Source organism: Battus philenor, unplaced genomic scaffold (assembly GCF_028537555.1).
Source record: "Battus philenor isolate CCGP_79_NKW_IND1 unplaced genomic scaffold, ilBatPhil1.0.hap1 SCAF_1, whole genome shotgun sequence".
Lineage (NCBI taxonomy): Eukaryota > Metazoa > Arthropoda > Insecta > Lepidoptera > Papilionidae > Battus > Battus philenor.
Window position 1 is genome coordinate 9,403,232 of NW_027181661.1, and position 17,009 is coordinate 9,420,240.

Consider the following 17,009-nt stretch of genomic DNA (forward strand, 5'->3'; position numbering starts at 1 on the left):
TTTAAAAAAAAATTGTCAAATAAAATTGTGTGCTAAGGGTCACTACGCTGTAAATGACTTTATATAAAAGTTAGCACACTTCGGTAATGATTTGTTTGCCTCCAGGCTTTCTCGGTGTTGTTTTAAAAAAGTTTTAAAAAAATGTTTAAAAAACAATAATCTCATCGAATTTCTTTCAGCTGTTCTACTCAAGTATGAAGCATTTCATTCAATCAAGTGGTACACTCAACTTGACGCCAACAAGAGACGTAATCTATTGTATGTTAAATAAAGAATGTTTTAATTTTAAGTTGAAATTAAATTAGTTTTCGCATATGACGAATCCTCGTGTCGTTTATTTCTTTGACCTAACCAGGTTTCTAAAAGATTTTGCCAATTTTTTGGGCAAAGCAAATATTGGAGAACAGCGACGGCGTTAAGGCGGGCGTGTCTATAAAAGGCTGAGAGGGGGGTGCACGGGGGTGGTAACACGATCCGCGAGCTCCAGCCCGCCGGCCGCCCTGGAGCGGCGGGCGACGGCGGCGGCAGCGGCGGCGGGCGGGCGACGGGCGGGCGGTTGACGCGGGGCGGGCGGGCGGCGGGCGGCGGTCGGGCGGTAATGGTGCGCGCGCGCCGACCGCTCCCGCTCTCACTAGTCGAACGGTGCCCGACCGGTAACGTAGCGCCGACTGCCGACCGAGAGACGAACCAGCGACAATGTCCGCCGTGGCGAAAACCTCCAAGTACACCTACCGCAGCAGTGGCGGTGGCACCACCGACGTCAACATCGAGTACAGCGCCGACCTGAGTGCTCTCTCCAGGCTGGAGGTACCGGCCCCGTAATCAGTGCAGTGATTGTGAAGTGTTGGGGACACATTATCGAATATGTTGTATTTTTCAGGATAAGATTCGTCTCCTCCACGATGATCTGGAATCCGAAAGGGAGCTTCGTCAGAGGGTAAGGCTCGATTGACCGAAATGTGATATGCGCGGCGCTCGTGGCCAAAGCTGGCGCGACGTCGCGCGCGCAGGTGTGGGCGGGGCGGCGCACAAGCACACCTCTATTAATATCACCGCCCTCGATTTATTGTTTTCATAAGTGCCTTGTTCGTGAAAATTTGTTCCTGCGCCGCCCTTAATCACCTTTATCAACTTTTTCGTGTGAATTACTTAACTAAAAAAATGACAAACTAACCTTTAAGAATTTTCAGTTTTTATTATAAAAAAGTAACTAATTCATGAAAACTTTTCAACATCTCATTATCTCACTTTTTGCTCAACTTTTTAAAAAAATGTATAAATATTTTCTTTTACATAAAAAGATTATTAAATTATAAAAATAATTATTTGGAGAATGTTATTATAAAAGGGACTTAATAATAAAGATTTAAAAATCTCATCATCTCTTTTACCTACAACATCATTTAATTATATTTTTTTTTTTGGCATTGAGAATATTTTTAATAATTTAGCTATATCATACTTCTTATTCTACTTAATTTCAATAATATAATACAAAAATGTATATTTAAAAAAGGTTATGGTTTACGAATATATCATGCGGTAATTGTATCAAGAAATCGGCGCTGTAGAACGCAGCTGCTCGCATCGGCGGCGTAGCGGTGACTCCGCGGTCGTCGGGGTTCCGCGATATATTTAGCGAAAGCATTCTACGAAACTCCCGACTTCTTGTTCACCGATCTCGCGTTTGAATCTGGGCCAAATGATGCTCGTTCCCGTTGAGAATGCCACAATATTGAAATATAATAATAGACTGTGCTGTTGGTAACAAAAATATCCAGTTAGTCACAGCTACAGCGAGATACGAATTCGTTCTTAATTTAGATAACTACAATACTGAAATATGTGAAGGACGTGTTACAAAATATCCTGGTTATTGCATAATTTTTATTACATTCAAATATTTGAATAATCTTCTGAACACTATTGAGTCTCTCCGCTGAAAAGCTAAAATTAAAAAGACTCGTAAAACTTCATTTCATATTAAAATCAATTACATTAGTATTCTTAGCTTACTTATGTTGCTTACGCTATTTACGATAATTTAGCTTACGATGTTTTTAACAACATTTAGAAACATTTTAACTAGACCTTTAGTCTTTGATCGTCAATTGTGCATGTTTATTTAATCAATTCTTAATTTATTATGTGAGTAAAATTTACTATATACATAAAATATAATTTTAGATCGAGAGGGAGAAAGCTGATTTAAGCGTGCAAGTCATTCAACTTTCTGAAAGGCTGGAGGAAGCTGAAGGCGGAGCCGAAAGTCAGGTAATTCTATGTCAGCTAATTTAATAAACAAAAGTGTTAAAATAATGCCCAGGTGCAAAGGTTGGTGTTGGTGGCGCCAATGATATTAGTAAAATTAAAGGAAACGCTCAAATTTGAAAAAGATATGTATAACATTATAGTAACTTAAATTACCGAAAAAATGTTCATTTAGCAATTGAGAACAAAGCCAGAAGATTTAAAGAAAATCAATATAAACTAGGAATAATATGATTTTTACCGAAATAACAAAAAGTTGAAATAAAATTGAACCACTATAGAAAAATCTGAAACAATGCAGAAAAATTAAATAAACATAGTTGAGCGAATTTAGAAAGATATTCTTCAATTTATAAAAAAAGTTGTAAATATGTTAATTTTAAGTAATAACCCATGTTGTTATTTCGCTTTGCGATTTTTACACAAGCTATTGCGAATTTCATACAAAAGCTATGCGACCATTTCTTATGTTTTCTTAATTTTTCAGATAAAACGGAAAAATCGTGCATAGTTGTACCTTAATAATTTTAGAAATTATATTTTATTTATTAGTCACGACTTGATCACACATTTTATAAAAGTGTTTGTTCCTTGTAATTAATTTAAGAATTAATTACAAAGAACAATAGTACTACTTCTTAAAGTAGTACAATTAATCGATTTTAAAAGGTGTTTTGGACGTAGAGGTATCTATATTTTATGAAATGAAAAAAGCTAAAATTTTAAGTTCAAATACGTCACCCATTAAAAATAAGTACATTATGGGGACGTAATTTGATATGTTCGTTAATTTTGCAGTTCGAGATCAACAGAAAACGTGATACTGAACTTAACAAGCTTCGCAAATTACTGGAAGATGTCCACCTGGAGTCTGAGGAGACCGCCCACTTGCTCAAAAAGAAGCATCAGGAGATCGTGGTTGACTTCCAGGACCAAATCGACCAGCTTACCAAAAGCAAAGCCAGGTGAGAATGAGTTATTTGTCTCTCAATCTATGAATATTTGTATACGTCTCATTTTATGTGAATGATATTGTGGTAACTGCTATGCGACTAGGTGTAATTTGCGAATGATGCTGAGCGATGTAAAAGATAATTAACCCTATCACCACACTCACATTCGTTGCGTTTACTCTTTACAAAGTTTATAGGTGTATTTCCAGAGGCATAATATTATACATTTGTCAACAGGGCTGAGAAGGAGAAGTCCAAATTCCAAGCTGAAGTATATGAACTGTTGGCCCAAGTAGAGAATATTACCAAGGAGAAGATTACCTACTCCAAAACAGTAGAGAAGTTGGAAATAACTATCAGTGAGCTTCACATCAAAATTGAAGAGCTTAACCGCACTATTGTGGATATTACGTCTCATAAGCAGCGTCTGTCCCAAGAGAATGTTGAGCTCATCAAAGAAGTTCAAGATCTTAAGGTAAATATAAAATGTTGTGTACATATTTGATTTATTGACCAAAATAAATAATCAGAAACTGTTTCAGGAATACTAATAAGTTTTTGTTTTCAGGTGAACATTGAAAACGTTGTATACCTTAAGAGCCAGGTTGTTAGTCAGCTTGAGGACTCACGTCGCAGGCTCGAGGATGAAGAGAGAAGACGTTCACTGCTTGAGGCCAACCTTCACCAGGTGACTTATATAATATAACAGGATTTTTATAATTATAGTACAAAAATGACCAGAGATATATTATTTAAATACCTCAGGTTGAAATTGATCTGGAATCGGTTCGCGTTCAACTAGAAGAAGAATCTGAGGCACGTTTGGACTTGGAGCGTCAACTGGTTAAGGCCAGCGGCGAGGTACAACATTGGCGTTCGAAATTCGAAGCCGAAGCTGCTGCGAGGGCTGAGGAAATCGAAGAAATCCGCCGCAAATACTCTGCTCGCATCCAAGAACAAGAAGAACATATTGAGACTCTTATTGCTAAGATCAGCAATATTGAAAAACAAAAGTCTCGTTTGCAGAGTGAGGTAATTAATTTTGGAATAAATACGACTAAAAATTTTGATATCTATTACCTTATACTTATATAAATGTAAAATGTTTATTACTTTGTTCAACTGTGATATTAGAATCATTTTTTTCTAAAAAGTAATACGGTTGTAGGTCGAAGTGCTCATCATTGATCTCGAGAAGGCTAATGGTACAGCTCGCGAACTGCAGAAGAGAACAGAACAACTTGAGCGTGTTAACATTGAAATAAAGTCCCGTCTCGAGGAGACCGTACAACTGTATGAACAGTCACAACGCGATTTGCGCCTTAAGCAGACAGAGATCCAACGTATCACCCATGAACTTGACAAGACGCGCGAGCAGAAAGACGCACTCGGCCGCGAGAACAAGAAACTGGGTGGTAAGTAGCAAACAATCAATTTAGTATCAATAGCTAACGTCAACAAATGATTAGTAACCTAAGCTCTACCAAGTGTACAAGGTATAAAAAATGGTAATGTACAAAATTATTTACCAAAATTGATAATTGACTCGATTATTTGTTCTGCTAGTAAAATATTGTAGTTATAAGTAACAATACAAACTATATCTAAAGCTGTTAAAATATAATTTGACTGTATTTATTTCTCGAATAGCGTCCACGAACTATTAGATGCAGCGTAAATAGCACCCCACTAAGCAAGGTCGCGAAAAATCGCTGGACGCGGGCAGCCCAAGTCCGATCATCGTTGCGATCTTTAGAGGAGGCCTTTGCCTTGCAGTGGACATCTATAGGCTAACATGATGATCATCATAACTTTATTTTGCGTAGTTAAAAAGTCATTTATTAACATTTAATATAATCACATCAAATGTCAAATCCGCTTTTACTAAATTGATAATACTTTATAAACATACATTTCATACTAGATGACTTGCACGACGCACGCGCTAACATCACGGAGTTGACCCGCCGTCTTCACGAGCTCGAGATCGAGCTGCGCCGTCTTGAGAACGAGCGAGAAGAACTCACTGCCGCTTACAAAGAAGCAGAAGCTGTAAGTCCCTTCTTACTTACGTGCCTAAATTTGTACTACATTGCAGTTTGCATTACTCAAATATTATTGATTTTTCAGCGATAGCCTTATTTTTTCAATAAATATAACACCGAAAAGTACACGAAACTATTTCATTTTAATATTAATTGAAATAGTACGGTAAACACGAAAAATGAAAAGTCTGTCGATTATATGCGATTCCTATGACCATAGAGGTGTCAATTCTATTGTTAAAATGATTAATTGATAAAAGGTTGTTAATAACCTCACGTATTTTTTGTTTCAAGCAATCGATAGGCTATTTGTTGACCTTTTCTTTACCATGGCCCCATAAAATATAATTCATAGGTAATAGGTCAAATCGGAACAGTCAATCAACATCTGGATTTTGTAATTATAGGATCGCGGAAACTGGTTTACCACAATTTTTATTTACGGTGGGTGAACCATTCTGTTCAAACTAAATATCGATGTGTGTTTATTGAAAAACTCTATACATGTAAATATTTAAGTTTGTAGTAAATATTATTTGAAAAATATCAATATAACACCGCTCATAGGTCTTCTTTAATCTGGGTCAACATCGCCTACATGGAGATACTTTATAATCATTCATTTTATTTTTTAATGAGTTCAAATAAACTATGAACCAGTACATCTTATATACTTTAGGATTATGTCGCAGTTTTAGAATCCTTTTTTGCAACATTGTTTTTGTTCCATATGACGTACATAAGTCTTTTGGCTCTAGATACGATAGGAAATAATCCAGAAATAGCTGTTTTCGAAATGATCATTGTTTATACACGGTCTATAATTAAGTTATCATTTTTATTTTATTGATCTTATATTTAAAATTATTTTCATATTTATCTATTCATGGACCATTCTGTTCCACAAACTCTGTTGAAAACGATGAAACTGGACAAAACCTCAGAGCTTACATTAGGAATGCCAACAGATACCTTAGAAATCCATATAAAGTCCTGTAAAATATTAATAAATCTATAACTATTTGTCGTATTTTTTATTTATTAATATGATGTTATAAACATTTGTATGATTGGTACTAGGGCCGCAAAGCTGAGGAACAACGCTCCCAGAGGTTGACTGCCGAACTCGGCCAGTTCCGTCATGAAGCTGAACGCCGCATTCAAGAGAAGGAGGAAGAAATCGAATCTATCCGGTATACAAAATTTAAATAACACTTTTTTCACCAAATATCGCAAGGTATAGATAGCGATATAAAAAAATTATCAAGTTAATTTTATATCGTTCATTTAAAATATATATGCAGGGTAAAAAGTAATGTCTATCATAATCTATAATTTCAAATTTAATTTCATTGGCTGCTTTACAAAAAGCATAATAGATCACATCATTCCGGATGCAGTATAAACTAATGAATATCATAAATATTGGCACGGATTCAATCTATTTTTAACAGTTTCGTTGATTGGAGAATATGTACAGTACATACGTATGAACTTTGGCTCCCATCTCGATTTTGCGTTTGGTGAGACAGTTGCAATTTTCTTGCAGTACCCAAAGGACTTCTACTTTTGCACCTCGAAAATTTAGTTTAGCTCCTCAAACTATTTTGAAGAATATTCTAGGCTATAATGACGCCAACGAAAATTCCGAATTTGAACAAGTGGAACCGTCCTCCGACTTCTATTTACGAAAATAATTATGGCTACGGAATTAATTTTTATCAGCCTATGATAGACTACATTTCAGCTAAAGAACACGGTTTGTACACCAAACCTCCGACTCTGCCCTGGAACAATGAGAGAGGCTTGGAAAAATACAGATCGGATCGCCCTATAAAAACTTATTCAGAAGCAGATATCCAAAGGATTTCACAAGAAATCGCTGAGAAGGCGAAAAATGATCTCAATTCTTTCACAGTTACTAAGAGATCTCCATTTTCAGTAATTGCAAGCGCAGCAGCGGCAAACGTGTCTAAGCATGTAGCTGTTGAAGGTATTGCAACGAAGACAAAAAAGAAACGAACAGAAAAAACTAAATTCGAAAAAAAAAGAGCCATCGTTATGGATAGTACTTTTCCTTTAGAAAATGCATATAGCATGAGTAAGTTCAAATCTGAGTCTGAAGGTAAAGCAAAAGTATATAAAGGTAAATCCGCTAAAGCCATCGCCCAAACATTACTTGCTGAAAACTTAAATAATGTTTCTGAGGTACGGTTGAAGAATATAAATTTACCTCTGAAAGTTTATGACGACGATCATAGTTATATAAAAAAATCAACTTCTGCTGGAAATATGTCAAGAGATCTCGAATATGAACTTTCACAAATTTCTAAAGTGAAAATTGGTGAATCCTCACCTAAAGTGTGCGTTGTTAGAATCGATACAGATATTTCCCCAATATGTGACACTTATCGACAACAATTAGAAGAACTGAAAGAAACTATTAATCAATTTGAACAAATAAATACAAGTGTTTTGATAGATAAAAGGTATCAATTCAGGCATAGGAGAGCTTGTACAATACATTCCTTTTATTGATGATTATACTTTTTTCCTTAGCAAGCAAACCAGCATTGAAATCGAGCAGCTGAACGCTCGTGTCGTTGAGGCAGAAACCAAATTGAAGTCGGAGGTGACCCGCATCAAGAAGAAGCTGCAGATCCAGATCACCGAGCTCGAGTTGTCTCTCGACGTTGCTAATAAGACCAACATTGATCTGCAGAAAACAATTAAGAAGCAGTCTCTGCAGGTATTACATATTCAAATTATATATATGTATTACTCATTTCTTCTTAAACAAAATTACAAAAATTGATATACATCACTACTGCAGCTAGTTTTTGTGCGGGACATAGCAATGGAATTTAACTCGATTAAAACGCTTAGAAAATAGATACTAATATATTTTAAACAATTTTATTTCAAACGATAATAGTTCCCTAAATAAAAAATGCCTTTGTAAAATATTTGTCTTACGAAATTTTCTTAAACATTAAGATGAATTAAAATGAGTAAAGTAATTTATTAATGATAAGTTTTCTAAAAAAAAAGCACGTGAATTCATTAGCCTTTAACATAAAAAATATTTTCTTAGCAATATTTGTCTTAAATCTAAAGAAATGCAACATGGATTACGTAATTTTATAATTTTACGAAAATTTTATAATTTTACATTCTTTGGTATAAAAAAACATTACATCAAAAAGTATCATAGTACTGTCCGGCGTTAACGACACGATACATTCCAAAAATTTAATAAGGGGTCACTATAGACATAGATTTCTGTTCAAACATATTTATTGTACACATTTATATTTTACTATTCTGTCTATCAGTGAATATTTATCTTGGTTCGTTCTAGGAGGATTTGTTCGTTCGTAGTGCTTTCAATAGACAAGCGAGCGGAGAATCCCAGTAGGTACATTGTTACAGATCTTGTTCAATAGGTCCAGGTAATCAACATCATTGTTCAAGAACTTGTGTAAAATTACTAGGTCAAACAGGATCCGCTGATCGTAGAGGAAAATTAAAAGTAACGAATTTTCGGAATAAATAACAGGATATTTCTACTCCGTGACGTTTATATTCTAAACATTTGCTTGTTATTATTTTCAGCTTACCGAAATCCAATCTCACTATGACGAGGTACAGAGGCAGCTCCAGGTGACGCTCGACCAGTATGGCGTAGCTCAGCGAAGAGTACAATCTCTCACTGGTGAGATCGAAGAGATCCGTGGCAATTACGAGCAGGTAAATTATAACTTCTTTAAACGAAATGTGTATATTGTCCAAAATTGTTATTATACTTTGAAAATATGTGTTTGATAACAGGCCCTCCGTGCTAAGCGCACCATCGAACTGTCCTATGAGGAAGCACAAACTCGCATCAATGAGCTGACCGTCATCAATGTGAACCTGTCCAGCAGCAAGGCCAAGATCGAGCAAGAGCTCGCCGCTGTTGCCGCTGATTACGATGAGATCACCAAGGAACTGCGCGTTGCCGATGAGAGATACCAACGCGTCCAGGTGCCTTAATATTTTTTTTTTAATGATTGCTGAGCGACTTTGTTAGTCGTTTTAAAAATTTTGTTAACGTATCTAATCTATTACATAAAATCACTTCAAAGTAGAGTAATTAAAAGTAAAAACAACAAGAAACAGGACTATGACATCAACTTACCCCCCTACTCTGAATATTGTCTTTAAAAAAGCAGTAAATGATACCGTGAAAAATATACTCTTCTATACAATTTCAAACTAGTTATAAACAATAAGAATGGAAATATCTTCGAATGAACACCGATCATAATCTTTTAAAATCAGTTGAAGACAAAATCATTTGCTAATTAAAATATTTAACTTGTCACGTGTGACAATAACGTACCAAATATTTCAGTACAACAAAGTAGACTTTTAATTAACAGAAAAAGAGTGATCTTTTTTGGTATATATTTTTAATAAGCTCCTATCATTTAACTCGCACGTAAAGTAGGAAAGTTTTAAACTTCTGAAAAAGTATTGACTCTTTATTTTGTAAAGTAGAACGAACAATAATTTGAAAACGTTAACGATATAACTTTGCAATTTAAATTTGTTAATATTTAATTTTAAGCAGACAAATGTTGTATAATATTATTTACATGGTTAATAATTCTCTTTTATTTTTAATTTCAGACCGAACTCAAGCACACCGTAGAGCACTTGCACGAAGAACAAGAAAGGATTGTTAAGATTGAAGCAATCAAAAAGTCTCTCGAAATCGAAGTCAAGGTAAAAATTTCCAGATACTATGACTAAAATGTGGCGATTCTCTATTTATAGAATTCATAACAACTATGGAATAAACAATAGCTATTTTGAAGTAAATAAGATCATAAATATTAAGACTTTTAAGTTAGCACGTCTTATTCTTAAAAAAATATTCGTTAATAAAACAATTATCTTTTTTTTTGTACTTGTATTGATTTTTTTTTTGTTTGTTAAAGAACATCTCGGTTCGCTTGGAAGAAGTTGAAGCTAATGCTATTGTTGGCGGCAAGCGCATCATTAGTAAACTGGAAGCACGCATCAAAGATTTGGAGCTGGAAATGGACGAAGAGAAGAGAAGGCACGCGGAAACCATCAAGATCCTCCGCAAGAAGGAACGTCAAGTTAAGGAGGTCATGATTCAATGTGAGGAAGACCAGAAGAACATCGCTCTGCTCCAAGACTCTTTGGAGAAATGTACCCAGAAAGTAAACATTTACAAGAGGCAGTTGGCAGAACAGGTAAATCTTAGTAAAAAGTTTGAATACATGAGGTTTAACTTAATGTATTCAAACTTTGCGATGATGACACGATGCATGTAAAGTTAGTGATTTAGTGTGCCCTTTAATAACAATAACAACAACTTATGTATAAATGTCTATCAACAGGAGGGCGTCTCCCAACAGAGCGTTACTAGAGTCCGACGATTCCAACGTGAATTGGAGGCCGCTGAGGACCGTGCTGATGTTGCCGAGAGCAATCTGTCTCTCATCCGCGCCAAGCACCGCACTTTCGTAACCACCTCCACGGTGCCCGGCTCCCAGGTGTACTTGGTACAGGAGTCACGTGCCCTCAGCACAGAGTAAGCTGCCCATCCCTCGTCCCGACACACCAGCATTTCTCTCCACCACTCCTTGAAGGGACGCAATTCCGGTCGGGTATAAGCCTAGTCGTTCGTTAAGTGATGTTTGAGTTACATAATAGATAACGCCAGTGGACATAAATTGTCTAATGGCGCCATCTATTGGCCAAATCGTATTTTGGGACCGGTGATCGGCGGGTTGACTTGGCCCCATAATGCCGTGTCTCCACACTAATTTAGTCGACTTCCGACCGCCAGTCCCTTATCGATTTTTCTATTGTAATTGCTAAATACAATTAAATAAAGAACCAAAAACTGATAATGTTTTTTTTTCAATGTCTTAAATAAGTTCACCGGCGCTTTAGATTATTATTACAATATGTACCGTAATTTAGGTGCAGTAGTTAAAAATAAAGAAATTACTTTTGTATGGCTATTTATTAATGGTGCAATAAATATTGTACGTTTGTAATTGTAACTTGTATTAATTAAAAATAAATGCTATTAATGTTAAACAAAAAAAAAAACAATAAAAGTTCAAAAACAGCCACGATTTTTATTTGATTGTGAGAAAATACTCATATTTAACATAAAAAATTTAAAGACAACTATATAAACGGTATTATTTCATTTTTTTAATTCCATCCGCTAATACATAAAGTAGTTTACAATTTTTTTGAAACAACTTATATATTTGTTAAAAATTTTACTATTTTTTTATTTATTGTTATATCTATATATTTCCGTATTTCTAAAACGTAATTAAATTGTTGAATAATCGCAGATCTTCTAGTCAAATAGCGTGGCATTGGTGTATTATTTAGGATAAAAACACGGTTTGTTTTGATTTGCAATTTGTTTTCTATTACTATTATTTTATATTATCGACCCGATCAAATATTTTTACCTTTGGTGAGTTTTCCTGAAAGTTTGGGCAACATGTTAATTTCTGATAATTTACTACCGTGAATTTCGCAAGAAATGTTTACCAAAAATTACAATGTTACCTAACAATACAGAGAATTGTACTGAGGCATTTTTAAACAAAGGAGTCATATTATGCCAACCGGCTAAACCTCATGGTTATTTACTTAATTACTTTGTCGAAACTGTGTAGCATCTTTGATACAAAACCATCCTTTTCGCGCTTGCCCATAGAATAAAATAGTAGGTATATCGTATGCAAGTTTGATACATTTGCTAGGTAATGTTGGTTAATCATATTATTTTATGTTATAATAAACCATATATATTACAAAACAAAAATTAGATCTTAGATTATTATATCACAAACATATTAGATATTAGTTATTCTCACTAAATTTTGTCTTATGGATTTATGGGTAGAGATGCGGATAATGATCATATATATATATATGAGTTAAAATTTCAATATTGAATAAATGAATTTTATATTTTTAACCTACTTTTTTTGCCTATTTGCTGTTATATACCATAAATATTATTAATTTGGTAAATAAGCTAATGTATCAAAATTTTTGATTGTTAAAACGCTTAATCGTAGTATTTGAATGCGTCTGCTTTTGTGCTTTTATAAATAAGTATGTAAACAAAAAAAAACAATAATTATACTGTCTGATCGAGGCAAATGGAAGCAAACATAACATTGTTATGGGACTCAAAAAACAGAAGACAAATCTGCATCATATATACCATAGAAGACTTTGTCAATAAACATTTAAGTATCAATATCTTCCGGTTTGACCAATCCCGAACCTAGTGAATGTATTTCGCGAATTAAACTTCTGTTTCTGGTTTCTGTTTCTTAAGGATGTTAGAGTTATTTGGGATTTATAACCTTATAACCTTTCGGTGGTTGTCCGCGGTAATGTAATATATGGTATAAAGATCTTGGGATCCCAGAATACGTCTAGGGAGAAGGCTCAAACTCTACTTTCACCTATGTTCGAGAACTAGGTGGCTATTGTAACTTGCAGTTTTACAATAGTCCTATTCTCAAAAACAAGGAAATGAAAAGCTGTGTGTAATGAAAGTTAAAAGCCTACCTGTAGGTGCCTGGCATAGAAATGGTAAAAATATAAATCATTTCAGCAACAGATACCTCCATTATTTAATAACACATATATTGATGGCTGAAAAAAAGGAACACGTAAGTTAATTACAGTACAAGTTTGGAATTTTTAGTTCCGAGAAATATATATGTATAAAGCGATCCCGCTGAAATATATTCCTTTATTCCTCTTTTTGGAATACGAAAGGACTATAACTTCTGATACTAGAGAAAGTGAACAATGTTTAATTTTAATATATTGTAATCAAAATTTTGAAAACACTTTTTCTTACTATATTATTATTACGTTGTGTATTATGTCTAAAACTATGGATTTTTGGACGGAATTCACTTCACACTCATGCACATATATAGGTGTAGCTTATTTGCTGTTAATTTATGTGCTCCCTATCCAAAAATCAATAAAAAATAAAAAACAAATATCCTCCTTAAAGCTTTTACAACTATATCCAATCATCGTGTGTTCTAGACATATTTAAAAAAAAATTAAAAATATTATTTTTGACCATAAATCCATTCTCTCGATATCTAAAATCATGAATGGTTTATTTTATGTAAAAACCAGTAAAGTTTACCCTTAGTATAGTGTCTGTGTATTGTAAAATACATCTTTATATTACGCTGAAACGGTTTTCAAGAAATAACTTGAAGTATAATATACAAACATACAACTAAGCAAAACAACGTGTTCATTGTCTCAAGTTTCCTGGGAATGTATCATACATTTACACTACATTTAACAATACACATTATTAAGAATTTTGAAACAAAATTGCACTCGTCTTTTTAATATATTTTTGGCATCAGTTTTTAGGGACCTCTCATTCTTGTTGTGCCTCATATAAGCAGGAACATTGTTTTAAAATATGAATTTTTCACTATTTTTCACCCTGCTCTTTTGTCTCTCTTAAGATGTTTCATTCATTCCTCTGTTGTCCTTCTCATTCTTTTCCATTCCTTTCCATACCTTGTTAACTATGATACAACGCCTCTATCTTCCTTTGCCTTCCCCGCAGAATACTGTAAAAATCCTATTTTTTTCATTTTTGTTCCTTATATTTATCTTTACTATTTCTAAACTACACTACTACTTTTCTTTTACATTCTACAATTTTCATTTCTATTTTTCACAATTCTTTCGCAATATTTATCACTGTTATTAATTTACATTTTATTCCTTTTTATTACTGTTTCGATTATCCTCCCATATTACTCCAGAAAGATCTGGCCTCTTACTTCTTGGCTAACTAGCATCACGATGTTATTTTCCTTCCAGTATCCTTTTCTGCAATCGAAACTGGCAATGCATTCGTTCCGCGCCAAATACGGGACAGAAAGTGACTGGTACATTCCCGGGTCACTGTACACGGACTCTTCTTGAGGTTAAACCAATGAAGGTACTCAGGAAATGTTTCGTGCCCCGTCAATATCTGAACCTTATTCAACTTAACCTGAAGCATGTTTTAGGTCGAGATGGCGTCGGGAAAAACTTTCGCGTTACCAAAGCCATCATCCCTTTCATTTACCTCATATTTCATTCGCCAAGCGTATCCAGCCACACACAGATCTGTATTTACTCTCCAGGGCCATGACTTTGGTCAACTGGTCCGCCCTCTCATTTTGTGCCCGCGTGCACTTTCACCTAATAGATTCTAACATTCTTCCATTTTTATTCTTAACGCTAAGAGATGAAGGGTATCGGATCTTGAGGGCAGACCGTGAGTCGCTGAGTATAGCTTACAACTTCGTCGATCTATTGTCTGCGTATCCTGCCCCTCATGAAGCAAAATGCCGCACACACCGTGTTCTCAATGCGGCTGCCGTAGGTGAAAATCGCCATATCGACAGCCTCAGTGGCAAGACGAACGTCTTCTACACCTTCCACTAGGCAGGAAAACTTTACACCAACCTGACCAGATGGATGTGATCGGTTCAAGTAGCTGACCGGTATCTCCAGGTCTCAGTCTCCTACCACCTGCAGAGAGAAATCACGTTTTATTTATAATAAAAGGGTTGCTTCATGGAATCATGGAATCGTCGGCTCGAGCACCGCCAGATACATCGTTCTGATCACCTCCGCGTTCCATTTCGTTAGCTCAATTATGTTAGAAATGAAACATAATTTTTTTTTATTACTATACGGCATTAGAAATCGGTGCTCATATGTTATTTACAAGAAAATTCGGAGATCTGCAATCAGTGGAAATTAGAAGGCGATTTCTTTTCGTCAAAAATGATTTGACATTTCGTAAATATGATTGCAATACTGAATAATTGCTGTAAAAACACAGGATGCCGCACTTTTGTGAGTGAGTGAAAAGATATACGATAGTAGTGATCAACAAAAAAAAGATAAACAAAGATGCCTTTGAGTAAAAGTACTTTATTAAAAATGCGTAAGCAGAAACGTATAAAAAATTTTAAACAATTTTTAAATAAATATATAATAAGTAATAAAATCTTGCATTTTATCATTACATAACTCTTGAATTATTTACATTAATTTTAGGCCATGTAGTTTTCATATCATTCGGTTTCAGTTCTACGCTAGTTCGATTAATAGCAATCAATCTAAAAACATGCCAAGCAGCAGAGTATTAAAACAATTAAAATTAATGTGCATAACACGTTTGCACTGCAACACTTATTTTGCACACCTGTAAAAGCATCCTTAACCTGTTTACTAACCAGTGAGATTATTTGTGCATTTTTAGTATTAACTCTAATATAGTACGGCTAATATAATACAAACTTTACTTAAGTTAACAAAATGGATATCCAAATTATGAAACTTTTGGATAGAAAACTGAAGTCGAATACTTAATTCAAATATAAGATTTCTTAAAGTTTCCGCATAAATAACTCTAAGATAACGTTTATGTTAATGCTATATATTATTAAAAACTGTATTGTAGAATTATGTAATATTTCTGGGAATACTACAATTTGATAATGTTTTAAAAACATTTCTATGAATGCTGTATTTGTTTGGTATGCCCTTTTTCCTCTGAGTCTTAATCGAAACCCATCTTTTACACGGTTATCTATTTACGTATGCGATACGACTTCGTTACGTATTCGTCACGTCGGATGTGGATGATCCTAGCTGCTCGGCGCTAGTGTCGCAGCCACCGCCCGCCCAGTCGCCGGCCGCCCGCCCAGCAGCGCACGCGCATCTACATTACCTCGTTTTAACAAGGTGAGTCAATCAAAACCTATCATTCTGGCATATATACTTTATTACCAGATCACTATTAACATAGAGATTCACACTTACGTTATTTAGCATGAATGTTGTCAAAAAACGTCGATTTTATTTCCGTACTGCATCTGTCCGATGCATGTCGTCTGGGCTGGGGAAGTGTAATTAACCAAAATGGTATTTTGTATTTGCCTCTGCAGTTTTAGCCACATGAAAATAGTAAATATTATCTTCTGGTATTTGTCTAATGAAAAATTTAGACAAAAATACACATTTCATGAATTCATCACAAGTTTAGAAAAAGTGTGTATCTGGAAAAAAGGCGATTAAAGTATATTTTGTGCAATGTGTTGTGCAATTTGTGTATGGCTAGTGCAAAATTATCTCGCGAATAACAAAACCATTGCGGTTATACTCCTAGAATTTTTTTTAAATAACCATGTGTTAGCTGACCAATGTATTAAAGTCATGGTATCCACGTATTTATTCGTAAACGAATGTTCTATACGTGGCGATTATTAACGTTATATTAGATAAAAGATTAAAGAATTTAATATTATTAATTTTAAGCTTAAAACTTACAACAAATAACGGGGAGCAGAATGTTTTCCATTGTTAATTATAAAAGAGAAACACATAATTGCTTTTTTTTAATAAACATACTAAGCACGCAGCAAAAACATTAACAAGCTTTCCCTCAAGAATCAATAACAAAAATTAAAACCAAATATAAGGAATAAAGTTTATCTGGCGAGTATATTTATGTTAATGAAATTAAATTTCACGATATCTACTACAAAAAAGAATTATAAAGGTATAATTTATAACAATAAAAATCACGTAAACAAATATGCGGCATTTATTGTAGCATATATTA

General features: G+C 34.5%; 1 protein-coding gene across 1 annotated transcript; it reads left to right on the top strand.

Moving 5' to 3' along the window:
• The first annotated feature begins 614 nt into the window (after positions 1-614).
• Prm (Paramyosin) lies at positions 615-11,192 on the top strand. The gene is made up of 16 exons (XM_068777913.1): positions 615-807; positions 881-937; positions 2,188-2,274; positions 3,070-3,236; positions 3,462-3,699; positions 3,793-3,912; positions 3,990-4,256; positions 4,393-4,639; positions 5,149-5,276; positions 6,350-6,462; positions 7,829-8,018; positions 8,885-9,019; positions 9,101-9,295; positions 9,944-10,039; positions 10,255-10,536; positions 10,684-11,192. The coding sequence occupies exons 1-16, from the start codon at positions 697-699 to the stop codon at positions 10,879-10,881; spliced, it is 2,631 nt and encodes an 876-aa protein (XP_068634014.1). The 5' UTR covers positions 615-696; the 3' UTR covers positions 10,882-11,192.
• The last annotated feature ends 5,817 nt before the right edge of the window (positions 11,193-17,009 follow it).